The sequence below is a fragment of the Plasmodium inui genome, assembly GCF_000524495.1.
Source record: "Plasmodium inui San Antonio 1 unplaced genomic scaffold supercont1.32, whole genome shotgun sequence".
Taxonomy (NCBI): domain Eukaryota; phylum Apicomplexa; class Aconoidasida; order Haemosporida; family Plasmodiidae; genus Plasmodium; species Plasmodium inui.
This window is the reverse complement of record NW_008481866.1, coordinates 1-16656: the sequence shown is the minus strand read 5'-3', so window position 1 is coordinate 16656 and position 16656 is coordinate 1. Positions and strand designations below refer to the sequence as shown.

The window sequence follows — 16656 nt, the reverse complement described above, 5'->3', positions numbered from 1 at the left end:
AAGGAGAAGTTTTTTCCTACACGGAGTGAAACTCTGCAGGGTGTGTTTCCCGCGCTGCCGTTGGGGGCGGGACGTGTCGCCGCTTCTCTTCCAACGTGGAAGAAATGGTACACCGAGTGGGGAAAGGAAAGTAAAAAAAATGGTACACCCAATGGTGAGAAAAAAGTAAACAGAATGCTACACAGAGTGGTGAGAAAAAAGTAAGCAGAATGCTACACAGTGTGGTAAAAAAACGTATCAACAAACGGGAAAACAAAACGACGGGCAGATTGGCTTAGCTTGGGCTTGCTAAAAATCAGCTCGCGCGAAACCCTCGCCCCCGGTGTGCTCCCCTGTGCTGGGAAAAGTTGCTGGGAAGGGGGGGAAATTGTTCCCTCTGGAGATTTCCCCATTTTGCCACTTCGCAATTTCGCCACTTCACTACTTCGCCACTTCCCTATCTGGTTTGTTTTATTTATTTTTTTACCCCTTCTACAAAAACGCGGGGACATTAATCAAGTTGCGAAAATTGTCGAGAAAGAAATACGACGAATTAACGTCTTTCTTCTTTATGCGGGGGATGTACTCGATGGTGTTTTTGTTCAGGTTAAAATGAACTCTTTTCGTCACGTGTGACTTGGTTTTCCCTTTTTTCAAAATGGTTTTCTTGACCGTGCCATTTTTTCTTCTTTCCACGGTTTGCTCTTTCGCCTTGGTGGCTACGCCGTTGCTTAGCGCGCTTTTGTTTTTGTCTTCCCTCCCTTGGCCTATCATACGAATTTTTTTTTCCATTTTTGACTTTCTGTTTTGCCTCATCAGTTTTGCCATTTTATTTTGCTTCGCCAGCTTGGCCAACTTGCTCTGTTTCGCCAGCCTCACCATTTTGCCTTGTGTCGCCAGCCTCACCATTTTGCCTTGTTTCGCCAGCTTGATCAATTTTCCCTCTTTCACCAGCTTTGTCACTTTCCCCTGTTTGGCCAATTTTTCCATTTTTTCCCCCTTTTTCGCCTTCCCCACCTCGGTCTTTACTATTTTCTTCTTCACCATTCCTATGTATACACTCTTGTGATGCGCGTGGGCAGCGGCATTGGCATCGCCCCTGTCCGCATCTCCAGGTCGTAGATATAGGTCCCCCCCCTTGTGGTCATCCGCCAGCGGGGTGTAGCACTCGTCTCCTTGACAATTTGGACTGCCATTGCCGCGACCAGCGGAGCAGAGGCTATTTTTCTTCTTCAAGAGCTTGTTCACTTTTAGCTTCCTCTTCTGTATGCACCCTCCCCGCAGGTCCGACTTGTCAATGGAATAGATGGGCAAATCGGACTTCCCCTTATTTTCGATAATAATGCTCCCCGAAAAGCCTCCTTTGCTTTTGTGGACAAAGTCTATGATACTGGGTTTTTGTTTGGCTTCCCCGTCGCTCGAGCTCCTTACGTGTTCTCCATCGTGCGCGTTGCCACCTGCTCCGTTCTGACCACCCTCCTCACCTTTGTCCTGTTTTTTTTTTTTTTTTTTTTTCCATTTCTTTTTGGTGCTTCTTGGAGGACCTCTCCACTTGGCCCACCAAATTGCCCTCCATGCTTACCGCTTCCTGAAAATTGGATTTTTTTTTCTTTTTCTTTTTCTTCTTTTTTTTATCGTCGGGGTTACCGTTCTCTTCTCCCTTTCGCTTCAGAGTCTTCTTCTTGCCCCTCCCCGAGTCGCCATTCATGTGACATCCCATATCGCTGCTTATATCACTTCCCACGTCGCTTCCCAGGTCGTCCCCCGTCTTTTCTTCGTCCTCCTCGATGATCTCCCTCAGGCGGCTGAATTCGTTCGACGCACGGTCCCTCTTCGACCTCCTTTTGGAGTTAGGCACACCATCCAACTGTTTCTCTCCACCTGTTTCGCCATCTTCAGGGGTGATCAAATCGGAACCCCCGTTATTTGGAGAGATCTGTTCGTCCTGCCTGGACGGGGCAGAAGCGGCGTCAAATGGGGAGCCGGAGCCATTGTGCTCTCTAGTGGCCTCAAAGTTTTCCACAAAAATGGGCGTCTTCTGCGATTCACCCATTTTGCCCTTCTTGTCGTCCTGACTGTTACCGTTTTTGTTCCCCTTCTTGTTTCCCCCCCGTTCATCCCTTCCCCCAACGAGCGAATTGTAAAACCCCTTGACTGCTTTAGCAGCATAGGGATTTTTGCACTTTCTAAGGTACCTGTGTATTCTTTTCTGCAGAAGAGTCCTCCCCACATTTAACTTCAAAATGACGGAGAAAATTTTATTCCTAATTACATCGATGATGTGTTTTTTTTCCGTCTTGCAAATAATTTTAAAGAAAAAATCCATCAGTAGGAGAAAGTCCTTTATGTGCACTTTCTCCTGTTCCTTCTTGGCCTTTAAATAAAATTGGTTTCCAAAAAATTCTTTAAAAAATGTGTCGATGTGATTATAAAAAACGTCATTTGTGTCGTCAAAGATTCGCAGCATGATTTTGTTATACCTCCTTACGTAACAACTGCGCCATGAGTAGCGATGTAGAAAGAGGAGGAACTCTGCCTGGAAAACTCGGAAGAGAAATAAAAACTTGTTCATTCGGTAAAGGTCCAGAGAGTCATACTTACTAGACATAACCCTTAGAAAACTTTGTAGGAATAGGAAGACGCTTTTTTTTTCCTCGTTGTCATCCACCTCATCAATGTCTCTTAAAATTTTGCTTATTTTGCAAGCCGCTGTTTTTTGCTCCTCCGATGAGTAACATAACCAATAATAGTAAAAGAGGCCTTTGCAAATGTAGGACAAATTATGTCCATCCAGGGGCACCTTCTTCCCTTTTATATAATCCGTCAGGACGTTTATTCCCGTGTCTCTTTTTTCTTTATTCACGTGACACAGGTCAACAAATAACAGCTCAATTTCGGACTTCTCCGTTTTTTTCTTCCCTCTTGTTTTTTTTTCTTCCATTTTCTTAAGGGGAAATCACCGTAAAATCGTCTTCGTACAGTTCTTCAACGGGAGGAGTGCCTTTTCACTTCCCTGCCTACACCAAGCGCGCCACGTTCTGGGGAAGGGATAGACCCGTATAGGATATCCTACCTGTGACACGCTTCACTTTTAAGTGCAGGGGGTGACCTCCTCTCGTGAGGTGATTATTCTCATCTGCCTTCCTTCTTCTATTAGCGCAAAGTGAATGGCAAAATATTGCTTCCCCTTTCTCTGGAAAAAATTATATATGTCCCCACTTCACATCTACATTGCCCGTTGCGATCTACAGCAGCTTCGAAGGAGCGTCAATTCTGCCCTCTTCACGAGGAAAAGAAAAGGTTAACACGGCTGGGGGGCATACGACAGTAGAGGAAACATGAAAAAATATAAAAGGGATGAAATCTCCCTTGGAGATGTGCCAAACGATATGTGAAGGTCGCAAATTGTTGAGCTGAGCAGATTTTTTTGTTCCTCTTATTATAGCCTGCTTCCAAAATGGGAAAACCTACCCATACTTCGCCTTCCACCTTCGAAACAAAACGGTAGAGAATTGTAAACAACGCTGTGCTCGTTCCTTTTGGTACGGACCCTCTGTTTGGTTTGTTTTTCGCTTCTACTCGTTCTCCGTCAGTGTTTTTACGTGAAGTTTTTTTAGTTGGGCATGGAGCCGACTATTGTTAGCATTAATTAACATGCATTTTAAAATGGAAAAAATTGGAAAGGAGAAAAGCTGCAAAAGGAAAGGTTGCAAAGGATAAAGTTGCAAAGGATCAGGTTGGAAAAAAAAACGTAGGAAAAAAAAAGCGTTGGGTAAAATGCTGGCGACTTTTCTTTTCTCAAGCAGATTCTGTATTGGTTTTTAAAATTGAAAAAAAAAAAAATTAAATTCAACTTTTAAAATTTAAAATTCAGAATAATTTTCTTTTTTTTCACTTTTTAAAATAGTTTTTTTTCAACCCGTTTTTTAAATCATTTTTCGAATCATTCTTTGAATCATCTTTTAAACGGCTTTTTAAACCCTCTTTAAAAATTGTTATTTTCCCCAACAGTTGTACTGTACGCATTTTTCGACGCAGTTTTCGACACATTTTTTGACCGAGTTCTTACGCTTCAAAATACAGTTGGATTCGTCACATAACGTAATTTTTAATCGCCGTCGAAGCGGCTGCAACGCCCCTCCCAAACGCTGAGGGGAGGAAACGAAAAAAGAAAACTCTTCACCGAGGTAACTGACCCGAAGCATGATATGTCACTAATGCCAGTGGACCTCTCACTGCAAAAAAGGCAGCCGCTACTGAGCGCATCTGAGGGGACCACGTAAAATTTCCGAAATGGCTAAGAGTGTCCCCCCCAGCTGCCGGATTCTACAGTCTCCACGGTGAACTTGTTTTAAAGCAGAATTGTGTAGCCCCTGCACCAAGGGGGGAAATAAACAAATGGGCTCGTGCCCCTCAGGCAGGTTAGCATCGTGCATGGAGGGGGGTTGTTAGAAATGTACTCGTATACACCGCTTTGCCGAGTGAATGACCAAAGGAAGGAAGGAAAAAAAAAAAAAAAAAAAAGACGACAGACCCCCATAAAACCTGGTCGATGCGTCGAAAAAGGAAAAGACGAAAAAGATCGGAAATTAAAAAAAAAGAGGTAGGAATTATTGCTCCCATTGGTAGATGAGGACGCGCGTCCTGCACATCCTTCAACGCTAACACGGTGGATCTGCATCAGGAAAAATTCGGCAGATACATGATGTGGCCATGTACACAGAATAATGTGCACAAGAAAAATTGCGGTCGATCCGGTCACGGAAAGGAAAGCAAGTATCGTATCAATGCACGTCGTACGTTAAATGCGGGAAGGGTGTCTTTTATACGTACGATTTGTTTTTTTTTTTTTTTTTTTGTTTTTTGTTTTTTTTGTTTTTATTTTGGAAGGGGGAAAATTCCATATGGTTGCTTCCTCACACAGTTACCTCCCCACACGGGTTGATAAGGACATAAGGCTGGCGATAAAACCCTAATGCTACTTTTCTGGTCCATTCCGTCCTACCACTTTTTGTGCACCCAAGTTGAAGGAGCCGAATTGTATTTGCTGCCACAGGGGGGTACGCTCTCCTGGCTATGGCGAACTTTTTCTTCTTTTTTTTCCCGCACATGCTTACGCACGAGGAACCGCGGTAAATTACCCCATGTCGTTTACCACAACAGTATACGTGACATGTACACATTGTGACTGACCCCCCAGTCCCTTCTCACACACTCCAAAATGGTAAAATTGTGTTTTGCCAAAAGGTAGCCCATTTTATTCCAAACCATCTGGTATCTTCAATGGCAGAAATTTGAACAATTCGCAACTGTGCTAAAAATATAAAAAAAACAAAAGGGCTCTCTCCATTTCACGTCAAGATACTTCCAACTTACGACAAAGGAACGAATTTTCTCACTTGCAATTTTTCAGCCAGGGCGTAGCGGCATACTATATACACCACTGCATCGACAGTGCACCACTGGGGGGGTTAAAACCCTACTGAAGTGAGAGGGCATACCGCTCCGCTATTAGTCAGGAAAAAGCAACACTTCGCAGACTCCTGCCATGTGCACACAGTTAACTCCATGCACAATACCCTGCGGGGGATCAACCTTTGGTAAAATTTCTTCCTCCTCTGGGGCTCCATTCTTACGGCAACTCTTTTAACCTTTCGTTTCTGCGATTTCGCAATTTACGGGTTTTGCTAGATCGTTTCACTCGCCACTTCAGAGAGACGCTTCACAGAGACCGAGCGACGGCGTAACCCACTCCGAAGAAGCGGGAACAACTTTCCCCTATGTGGAATTATCGCCAATGTAGCTATCCCACGCTGCTCCTATTTACGCTCTGCGTTATATCCATCTCTGCAGAGAAGCAACATTCATGGCAAACGGAGTATCCCCCGTGGCAAAAGGTTAGCAGTCTCACGTTTCACATCGGAACCGCATCCAATGTGTAGGGGGATAAATGGGGGAAAAAATTAAGGTCTCCATTATTTTTTATTTCATTTTATTTAGTTTTTTTTCTTTTTCCGCTGTTCTAACACTTAAAAGGGGCGCTACGTAGACCATACTGTAACGCTGAGCGGGGTCTCTTCTTTGTGCCCCCCTCCCCGGTTGAAACGTCACGCGAAACTAAGATGGAAAGATGGGATAACCAGATCGGATCGCAATCGAGGCTGGAATAGGATGTCCCAATTTCCGTTTCTTTTCTTTTTCGCCCCAGAAGGGAGCCCCAAACGCGCGTAGACCCCCTGTGCCCATGCCGAAGAGGCGTTTTCATTTCGCGTGCAAGGAGAAAAATATACACGCCACGAAGTGATAGTAGCAAGTGGGGAGATACCCTATTTATTGCGCGAAAAGGGGCAAACAACACCCCTCCACCAAGCGCTTCCCCATGCGCATTACCCCCATGGAGGTCCGCTTAAGCCAAACCCGTTCGTAAAGCACAACAAGTAGGAGACAAAGAAAGGTCTTCATCTTCACATTAAAGCATGAGTAAAAGTATGCGTAAAAGGTTGCTAGAAGAGTGCGTAAACTCCCACATGTGCACCCCCAGATCGCCTAAAGCAACAAAATGAGCAACAAAAAGTGGGGGAGAAACCTTCTCTATGATGATTACGAGGAAGACCTAGTAGATTACGACAATTACGATGAGGAACATTACTCCGAGTTTGATTGCAAAGAAAGGATGGACATCCCGAAGACGAAGGGCAAAGATAACACCAAAGGGAAGGCACCTGGTAAGAAGCCACAGCGGAAGGATGAACCCATCAAGGGGAAGAAGCCAAAGCAGCAGGGTGAACCCCCCAAGGGGAAGAAGCCAAACCGAAAGGGCGAGGCCACTCAAATGGAGAACCAAGATCACACCCCTTCGAAGGCCCTCCAGAATGAGATCCAAGGGGACAACCAAGCGGACAGCCAAGCGGAAAGCCAAGCGGAAAGCCAAGACAGCAGGTACATCATGCTGAGCACGCTGAACATCCTGGTGTTGGGGCACATCGACGCAGGCAAGTCCACCCTCATAGGGGCACTGTTGTACAACTTAAACTACGTAACCGAGCAAACGGTGAAAAAATATGAACACGTCAGGGAAAGTTCCAAATATACCTTCATATTAGACGAGGAGGACGACGAAAGGGAGAGAAACATAACTCTTTTTAACAAAAAGAAAGAATTCTATGTATATTACACGAAGGAGGAGTTACTACAAGCCTACAATCGTGTGGTGAACACTCAGGAGGGAAACACAAAATGGGGTATCCCCCATAACAGAAGCCAAGAAGCCGCAGACGGTAACAACGTCCTGCATTGTCCTCACACGGACAGAACCATATTCACCGATTTTTACAAAAACAGAGTCGTCCACAGTGATGTGCTCTTTTTAAGGAAAGTAAACATTTTTGACACCCCGGGACATAACGAACTGGTGACAAATTTGCACACGTGGAGCTTCTTTGCAGACTCTGCCATCCTAGTTGTCGATGCAAAGAACATTTACAGCAAAAAAAATGATGAGACGTATAGAAACGTCTCTATATTAGAAGCAGTAGGAATTTCGAACGTCATTGTAGCGGTAAATAAGTTAGACCTCTTCGATTATGACCCAGAGGTGTTCCAAGATATATGTAAAACGATAGAGTCTTTTTTTCAGTCCGCCAAAAGTGACAGCATTTATAATTTTCTTCTTAGTAATAACTTCTACGTGAGGGGTGGACGCTCGCAAGAAGGCGGTTCTGCTACCACGGAAAGGCATGCACCATTTGCACCCAATGTAACGTTCATTCCACTTTCTGCGTACAAGAATTTGAATGTCGTTAAATTTGAGGCGGGAGAGGAGAAGAAGAGGCCATTGCTGAATAGCACCTTTAGCCTATACGATCAAATTAAGTACATGAATTTAAGGAAAGATTTATTTCGGCTAAAAGTGTGTGCGGAGGTTCTGAGCGATCAAAGAACGGCTCTCACATCTTACTACAATTTTGTCAGCAACAATAACCTCTTTTCGAATAACATTTTTTGCAACTTTTTCCAAGATGGGAAGGGAGACATAACAAATTCGATGAAGAAATGTCCAGACGAAGAAGACACCTTTGTGGGGGTTGTCCAAGACTTCACCGAATCAAATAATATGATCAGTGCGAATATTAAAGTATTGCATGGGTTCCTAAAAAATAAAAATAACTACGTCTTATTGCCCGTTGGGGAAAAAATTACGGTGAAGAAAATTGAGAAAGGCGCCCCTTTCTGTAAATACGTCAACGTAGATGACCTCTGTGACTACCTAGTCAATGCAAAGAATCTTCCTTTCTTAAGGAAGGTCTTAGAAGAAGAAGAGGCCCCCCAAAAAAGTGGTGCCCCTGGGGGAAATGGTAGCGATACTGATACCCTTTTTTGCAGTGCCCACGCTGGCCAAGACGCGTTCGAATCTTTTATAAGCATTTTACCCAAGATAATAGCATCGTGCCCGATCAGCAAAAATGCACATATAACGAACGACATCGTAGAAAACGTCTTCTTCAAAGTGGACGATAACAAGATAAAGAACGGATCAGTTTTGGTAAATAACGCAGCGACCAATTCGGACATAAAAAAGGCAGCAACCAATTTGGAAATAAAAAAGGCAGCAACCAATTTGGAAATAAAGAACGCACCCTGTGGGGCAAAAAACACCACCTTTGCATGTAACAAGGTCAAAGTATTAATAAAAGTGAACCAAGTTAAAATCCCACTGATCATAGGACGAGTCTATCTTCTCTATTCCCTAAACTTTTCGCATAGCGTAACCATTCAAAATATTCTCTATGTGTATAAAAATAAAAGCAGTTCCTTAAGTTATGACAAGGCAGAGGCGGATGCCAAATTACACGTCGAATGTAACGCAAATGATGTAGCACAAATTATTGATTTAAAAAATTATGTAAAAAATGTGAACGTGTTTTACGAAAAAGTGGATAATAGAAAATGCTTACGCAGTGATGATATTGGCGTCATTGAGCTCCTCCTTAATGATAACTCATTCATGTGCATGCAGCACTTCAGGCCTGAATTAAACTACTACATCTCGCAGGACAACCCCTTTTTCAGCGTCTACGACCTCCTTTCGTGCAGCATCTCGCCCCTTTCTCGCTTTATTCTCGCTGAGGAAAACAGAATTGTTGCCAGTGGTTTGCTGATAGGCGGGGCGTGAGCATGTGCATGCATACGCAAAAATATATATATACGTATCCATATATACATCTACACACGGGTGTGGGCCCCCACGCGCGAACTCAGAAGAACGCAGCTGTACCCCGTTCACAGTAGCCCCCCATTCTCTTGTCCCCTCCGCTGCCCCTCCTGCTGTCGCAAGAATGCATCTGCGTTGTTACACAGGTGTACAAATTGTAAAATTAAGTCAAATGAGAGTTAATATAGAAACAAAGAAGAGAAAAGGTGCGCCGTTGCAAAGATGCGCAGCGCACAGGAAATGTAAGCTTCCAAATCGTTCAATTAAGGGAAAGCGATAACAGCACGCAATTGTTCTCCCTTAGGTGTGTGTCACTTGGAAAGCACTGCGCAAACAGCCAAACAAGCCAATTTAAAAAAAAAAAAAAAAAAAAAAAAAAACATACAACTTTGTTTATTTTTTCAAAATTACGACATGTGCTCACAAAAAAAGGCATACATAAGAGCGCACATTTAAATTATCCCCCCTTTTTATTCCCCGTTTGAAGGGTTTACGTAGTTTATCAGTAATTTCTGTTCATCCCCCATCCATGCGAAGATTTGATGACACTCCTGATCCTCATACATACATATGCTTATATGCGCATAAGCCGAGTGGGCTTTCTCTGCACCTTTTGAAAACTTTTAAGCCGTACCTTTCTGCTGGCGCCACATTCCTTTTTCAGTTCGTACAACCTTGCTTTAATCAGCTTCGCCCATTCGGATGGCGGAAGATCAATTTGGCTGGGTTCATAGGGAAACATCGCGACTCCTTTGAGGCGGACGTCTATGTATGTATTTACGAGCCTGTCGCATGAATATATTTACGTGAGAGCAAAAAAATGCAGTGCCAAAAAATGAACACGTGTTTGAACTTGTGCACATATGTACATGCCTATCTGTACATGCGAAAGGCTCTCCTGCTTTGTGACGAATTGCCCGTCAAATGACATCAACTGTGGCATTTAAATAAGCATTTTAAAAATCACGCCGCTAGGAAAAAACAGCCAATTATTTTAAGGCAACATTTCGCGCATTTCAAATTGAGTAAAAAAAAAAAAAAAACTGCTTCCGTTCACACATGCCGAGAGACATTTTTACACACACACAAAGTACCCCTGAATTGTGCCCAACCGAAAATGATGCATTTCAAAAACATATCACCGTGTAGACGATTATGTCTGAAAAGCAAAATAACCGTTAACCTTTGCAGTAAAATGAATGTGCATTTCTTAAATTATGTTGACTCTTTAAATAAATGTCTTGCAACGAAGACCTCAAATCGCATACTTTTTTCGACATCAAAAAATGCAGATTACGTGAATTACGTAAACGAAATAAATAATTTCATCGACGTGTTTCAAAAAAATTCTGACGACTCTTCATCCAGTGGGGAAAATATCCTTTCCATATTGCAAAAAATTAAGAATGAAAAAAAATATGAACAAAATGAAGATCTCATGGAAATTATAAGTAGCATAAAACTCCTCATAGAGAAAAGGGTTCGCCCAGTGATCGTGAATGATGGAGGAGATATCAAATTCATTTGTTTCGACATAGATGATGGTACAGCAACGACGCCCGCAAGTGTGCCCATCCGCTCAAGGGGCAAGCGGACAGATGTGCATATGTATATGTGTGCACCGCGCGGATGCCCCACTACTAAAGAAGTAGACGTACGCTTTAGTACGCTTTATTCATCATTACGCATTTACATGTGCGCACCTTTACTCCTCAAAAATGTTCCATTCCCGCAGGCATAGTTTACGTACAACTGGAGGGCGCCTGCGTGACATGTTCGCAAAGTGAAATAACGTTGCAGTATATGATTAAAAATATGCTTACATACTACATATCCGAAATTAAGGAAATTAAAAATGTGTCAAAAAATGGAATTATTCTTTAATGAGCGCAAAAAAGAAAGCCACATAAGGAACAATAGGATCATTTGTCTTTCACGAAAGACTGAATTTTTCGAAAAAAGGATGGAAGTTTAAAATAGAGCGTGACTGCAAAGGGTTCCTGACGAAAAAGCGCAAGGTATATGTTTTTTTTAAATGAAGATGTAGACAGCATTACCACGTTAAGTAGTCCTTAAATGTAAAAAGGACGTTGAGTTAAAATACCGCCATGGAATGTAAAGGACATCTATGTCCCTTGGACGAAGGGCTATCACATTCGAATAAGCAGAAGCCAAATAAGTGTAACGTCATTTTTTTTGTCTGACTGGTGAAAGAATTCCATATTTATATCTTCAAAATACATGTCGAATGGAATGTGCACACCTTTTTAAACCAAATCAAAAGTCAAGATGATTTAACATCAAATGTGTTGGAAAAAAAACGCGTAATTTTATTTTTCCGCTTCTCTTTTTAAAGATTTTCGCAGAATGCGACATCTTTTATGTATCTGCCAAAAAGTGAAGTGAACTTCTTTCTAGGTAACAATGTACGCACGTAACCCTGTCTATAGCGGCATTATCATTTATTAAACACGTTTGGCATAATCGGCATAAGAATTTTTTTTTCCCTTTTCCCCCATTTCTTTCTAAATTAATTTGTTACTTGTTTTATTTTTTTTTAATTCCTACACATAACGTTTTTCTTAATGAAGCAAAAACGTAGGCTTATTTTCGTTAATGTAAAAAATTATGAACAGTTCATATTTTTTTTTTTTTTAAACCCATTCCTGCACACACCACGGGAAGTGACTAAACCAGAAATTTTAATTAAATGAGAGAACGCTAAATTTTTGAACATACGTGTGTATATTAAATCGCAGAATTAGTGTACAACAAAATGAGGCGTAAGACGTCCTTGGAGGGGGGATTTTCATACACACAGCGCTTTTTGCAGTTCCCCCATGTACTGTACATTTTCACGTCTTTTTCCATTTCTGCCATATTATTTAAAAATTGGGAAAGACCACTAACTTTTATGAAAAGTTTTCCCCTTTTTCAAAATGTTATTCGTAAAATATGGATGAAAATGCGTAAAACGCTTCGGTACACATGTAGACGACAAACCCCGCTTTAATGCAACAAAAGGGATAAAGTTCGAAACAAGAAATAGTTGATTTTTACAAAACATTATTTCCCTTTTTTTTCCCTTAAAAATGCGAAAAAAAATTACCTACAAGATGCATGTGCATGTACATTCCCCTTTTTAACCATTACACGTTTATATTTTTGGTGAAGGAAAAAAAAAAAAAAAAATCAACTTGTCCTACCAAATTCACAATCACACTACAAACGCTCTTTTGGGACTGTCTTAAGAACACACATTTTGCATTTCAAAAAAGGAATGTCAGAATAGTTCTCTCATTCCACAAAATAAGGAACAATGGTGAAAATGTGTAAAAGTACGTTTGCATAGTCTTTATTTTTTCATTTATTTCTGTTGTTATGAAAGGGGAATTTTCTTAAGCTTCTGATTATCCATTTAATACGTAACTGCAGCAAATATATGTTAGCAACTTAGATAATTTGTTTTTTTAATTGACATTATGGCTAATACAGCACTACAGAGGGTAAATATTTACACGTATTTTTATTGGCACTCCCTTCGACATTTCCAAAAGGTGCGCGGACAATTTTAATGATGAACCATCCTTTTGTTTTTAAATGCCCACAAAGGTGATTTAAAACTATAATTTTTTTTTTGTTCCACTGCGGTGTATGCTGCAAGTATAAAAAGGCGGGACACACAAGAGATATGCATTTTGTCATGTTACCCCCTGTGTATATATACATTCTTCTACCGAGGAGGCACTTGTGATACTATGCGTCTACCCGTAAATCATCTAAACTGCTCGATAATTTAATCACACATGCATTTCTACAATTTGGCTTAAAGAATAAACACCTATGTGAATTAAATTTTAACCAAAAAACGAAACGTTGAAGGGCGCACATCTTGCCCAATTGTTGTCTTTCTTTTAATTAGTACAAGTAAAACTTATGTCCAAAAGGGCTTTGACATTTCCATTTCAAGCTTATAAATGTACACTTTCATACAGAGGAAAAAGGAAAACCTATTTCCTGCACGCTTTATGCTAATTTAAGATTACTCCATCGCACCGATAGCTACAGTTGTGTGTATTTTTTCTACCAATACAATGAAGGGGAATGACAAAAGTAGAACTAGCGAAATTTTGCTAAATGAAAAAAAAAATGTAGACTCAACAACAGAATCCGCAAAAGTTGAATATGATGCAAATAACGAATCAGATTTCAGCTCAGAATTCGAATTTAATTTCAAGAAGCACATTACGGACAGTTTCGAAGTTAAAAACAAAGGACTGTTTAAACTTTCCCTAGGAAACAAAGTAAATTCTAAATCCAATTTTGCTAACCACAGTGAACACGTAGGAGACAGCGGAAGCAGGAAAAAACACCCAGGAAATAATCGCAAAAATAATGAATTGACGAAACCTAAACAGTTAGCTCAGACTAAAAGGGAAAGTCTCCTTGAAAACAAAGATGAAGTAATAACTAAGCTGAAAAAACACATAATTGTGCTAACTAACGAATTTGAAAAAAAATTAAGTAACATAGAAAATGCTCAGAAAGACAACTTTCAACTGGAACAAATTTATAAAAATAAGTATTACTTAGATATGAAAAAGGAAAAAAGTAAGGCAATAGAAATTTACGCCGAAAATGAAGAATTACTAAAGAAAATTGATTATTATAACGAATTCTTTCAAGAATTAAAAAAAAAAATTCGCTGTCTTCGGAGGAATACTCTAATTCTTGTAGAACACTTTGGGACGGCCGAAAATATAAATTTCTTTTTTAAGAATGTGAAAGATATTTCATCCCTCATGCAATCCGTAGAACAGAAATGTTTCCAAAAGAATACGCATAAAGTGAAAGAAAAAAGTGAAAAGCTAAAAGTTGATAACCTGGAAGATATAAAAAATGAAAAGAGAGAAAAAAAAAAGAAGCCCCCCATGAAAAATACGCTTAGAATAGGAACCTCGTCTTATAAAAATCACAAAATTGCTGCAAGTTACAGATCTGAAAAAGAAGAGAAAACACCGAAGGTATCGACTAATAAAGAAATACATTTACTGAATGATTCATTTCTGAAGCATTATGAAAGGACAAACAATCGAAATGATAATGTAAATAGGCCTAGAAGAAAGAAAAGTAACTTTGGACATAAGAACAGATTAAGAAAAAGTAATTATGTAAAATTAGGGACTACAAGAACTGAGAATAATATAGGTTCTAAAAAAAGACGGAAAGTTAGAAATTTCACTATACGAATGAAGAACGTTTCCCCTGAGAATTCTGATGACATTCTAAATTTGTTGAGAAAAACAAGAGAAATTAACTATTTATTAAGAAATTATTTAAAGACAGAATATGATAAAACGATGAATTATACAAAAGAAAATATAAACAGTGATAAGAATGACGATCAACCATTTAAATCGGGCAAAACTAAAGAATGCATATTACGCAGTGACAATAATACAGGTTCTGCATTGCACAGTTCTACATGGAAAAGGGAACACGTTGCTTAATCCACGGGAACAGGTGGTACAAAGTTAAAACATTATCATCAAATAGAAAAACAAAAAAAATTTCACACATTTACGTAGCAGAAATTGAAAATAAGAATAAGAACTCTAAAAAATCATTGTTAATTTTTAGGAGGATTCAATAGAGAGATAACTTATCCTTACACGTAATCATTAATATTGTTGTGTAAGCACATTGTCATAAAAATAGACCTACAGTAAATTATTCAAAATGTACTGATATTTCTAAAAAGCAAAAGTTTCAACTAATTTGTTATGAAGAGGTACAAATTTATGCATTTTTAATAGAATTATGTGAGAGAAGAAAACCTTATTCTTCTCTTTCCACAAGAATATAACGGGATCTTACACAATGTGAAAATGAAGATGTACATTATAACGAACTAGTTTTATACATTAGGATATGTACACTTCCTTTTCTATTATTTAGTGATTTATACATGGGCAACGTGTTACAAAGTACATTTCAGTTCATTAATTAAAAATGTATAGTGAACGTTTGTATGTCTACATAAATATTCTTTACGTTTTGTTATTCTTGCTGTTTGAAAATTTGTATTAAACTTTTAAGAGTCAAAAGAAAGGACAAAATGAATACTATTATTTAACATTATAGTCGTTATATTTTTGATAGACGAGTGCAGCCACGAGTCTGGCCTAAAACCTAGGTTTTTAATAACCAAATAGCCCTTTTTTGTTTTGTCTATTAACTTAAATCCGTTAGTAAAAAATAAAGCTATACAATTTAGATGGTTCAATTTCTGTGAATTGGTCATATTTTAATTAGTAAAAAATAGCTTCAGTTATTGTTTTACGTACACTTCTTGCGTACGAAAAATATTTCTATTTGCTGTGGACATTCTTCCACAATAAGTATTTGCAATAAAAAAACGCGTCTTTTTTAATGCTGCATTAGCTCAGAATTCGTCAATGGAAATAAGCTAACTTCTGAGGCAATTGGACAAAGAAAGTAAAAATTACCACTGTCTATTTACAAAATACAAAGATACATTATCTAAATAAGTATTAAATTTACGAAAGCGCAATAGAAACCTTTCTTTCTGTAATTAGAATTGAATAAAATGTATAAATGCATTAGTTTAACCAAAAAAAAAAGGTCATTAGATTATTTTCCTTGTACACCTTTTTCGTCGCACATGTTTATCCATTGGTTTTGTCAGTTATTATCTATTTAACTTTTCTATTATATTTTTAGCGCCTTCAATAATTCTATCACTATTTAATACATGTAGAAATGTCATTTTATAAATGTTATAATCGTTAAAGTATTGAACTTCGTGAAATAGGAAAAAAAAGTTGTTATTCGTTAAAGAACATCATAAAATGTACAGCATAAAAAAAGATATTTTATTTTACCATTTAACCTTTGACAGTTCATCACATATATGATCTTTATATCGCTAAAATTATTACTTCGTTTTAATGCATTTTTGGATTAATTTCTTTTACGTATACACCGAAATTTTTAATCATCATCCTTGAATTGCTTATATATACTGTTTAAACATATTCAAAAAATATAATTTTAAAAAATGTCTTTATTGTTTCTTTAATGTGTAAGGCTGTAAATTATCATTCATCGTACTTGGTTTTGGAAAATACATAAAAACACTCGTGTACCTAACAAATTACAATGTCTAAAGAGTATCAAATATAAACATTAACACAAATCTTTATCGTTAATAAAAAGTATCTTCATACACAAAAAAAAGTATACTATCATGAAAATAATAATAAGTAACATTCAGTCATATCTGTCATAGTATATATATAAAAAAAGGAGACCAAATGAAATATAAAATACAAACAGAAAAAATATCGTCCTAAAAATAATTTGCAGTACGTAAAAATTAAATATGAGTAATTAATATATATTGTGAATTAAAATAATATAAAACAATTTTTAAAATAAGGCTA

General features: G+C 38.7%; 4 protein-coding genes across 4 annotated transcripts; 3 read left to right on the top strand and 1 right to left on the bottom strand.

Moving 5' to 3' along the window:
• Window positions 1–471: 471 nt before the first annotated feature.
• C922_04912 (hypothetical protein) lies at window positions 472–2920 on the bottom strand (the record flags this gene model as incomplete). The annotated part of the gene is made up of 2 exons (XM_008820486.1): window positions 472–1470; window positions 1562–2920. 2 exons carry the CDS (start codon window positions 2918–2920, stop codon window positions 472–474), a joined length of 2358 nt encoding a protein of 785 aa, XP_008818708.1.
• Window positions 2921–6538: 3618 nt separating this feature from the next.
• C922_04911 (hypothetical protein) lies at window positions 6539–9151 on the top strand (the record flags this gene model as incomplete). The annotated part of the gene is made up of 1 exon (XM_008820485.1): window positions 6539–9151. The coding sequence occupies one exon, from the start codon at window positions 6539–6541 to the stop codon at window positions 9149–9151; it is 2613 nt and encodes an 870-aa protein (XP_008818707.1).
• Window positions 9152–10307: 1156 nt separating this feature from the next.
• Window positions 10308–11074, top strand: C922_04910 (Fe/S biogenesis protein NfuA; the record flags this gene model as incomplete). The annotated part of the gene is made up of 2 exons (XM_008820484.1): window positions 10308–10734; window positions 10926–11074. 2 exons carry the CDS (start codon window positions 10308–10310, stop codon window positions 11072–11074), a joined length of 576 nt encoding a protein of 191 aa, XP_008818706.1.
• Window positions 11075–13284: 2210 nt separating this feature from the next.
• On the top strand, window positions 13285–14700 carry C922_04909 (hypothetical protein; the record flags this gene model as incomplete). The annotated part of the gene is made up of 1 exon (XM_008820483.1): window positions 13285–14700. One exon carries the CDS (start codon window positions 13285–13287, stop codon window positions 14698–14700), a length of 1416 nt encoding a protein of 471 aa, XP_008818705.1.
• Window positions 14701–16656: the final 1956 nt, after the last annotated feature.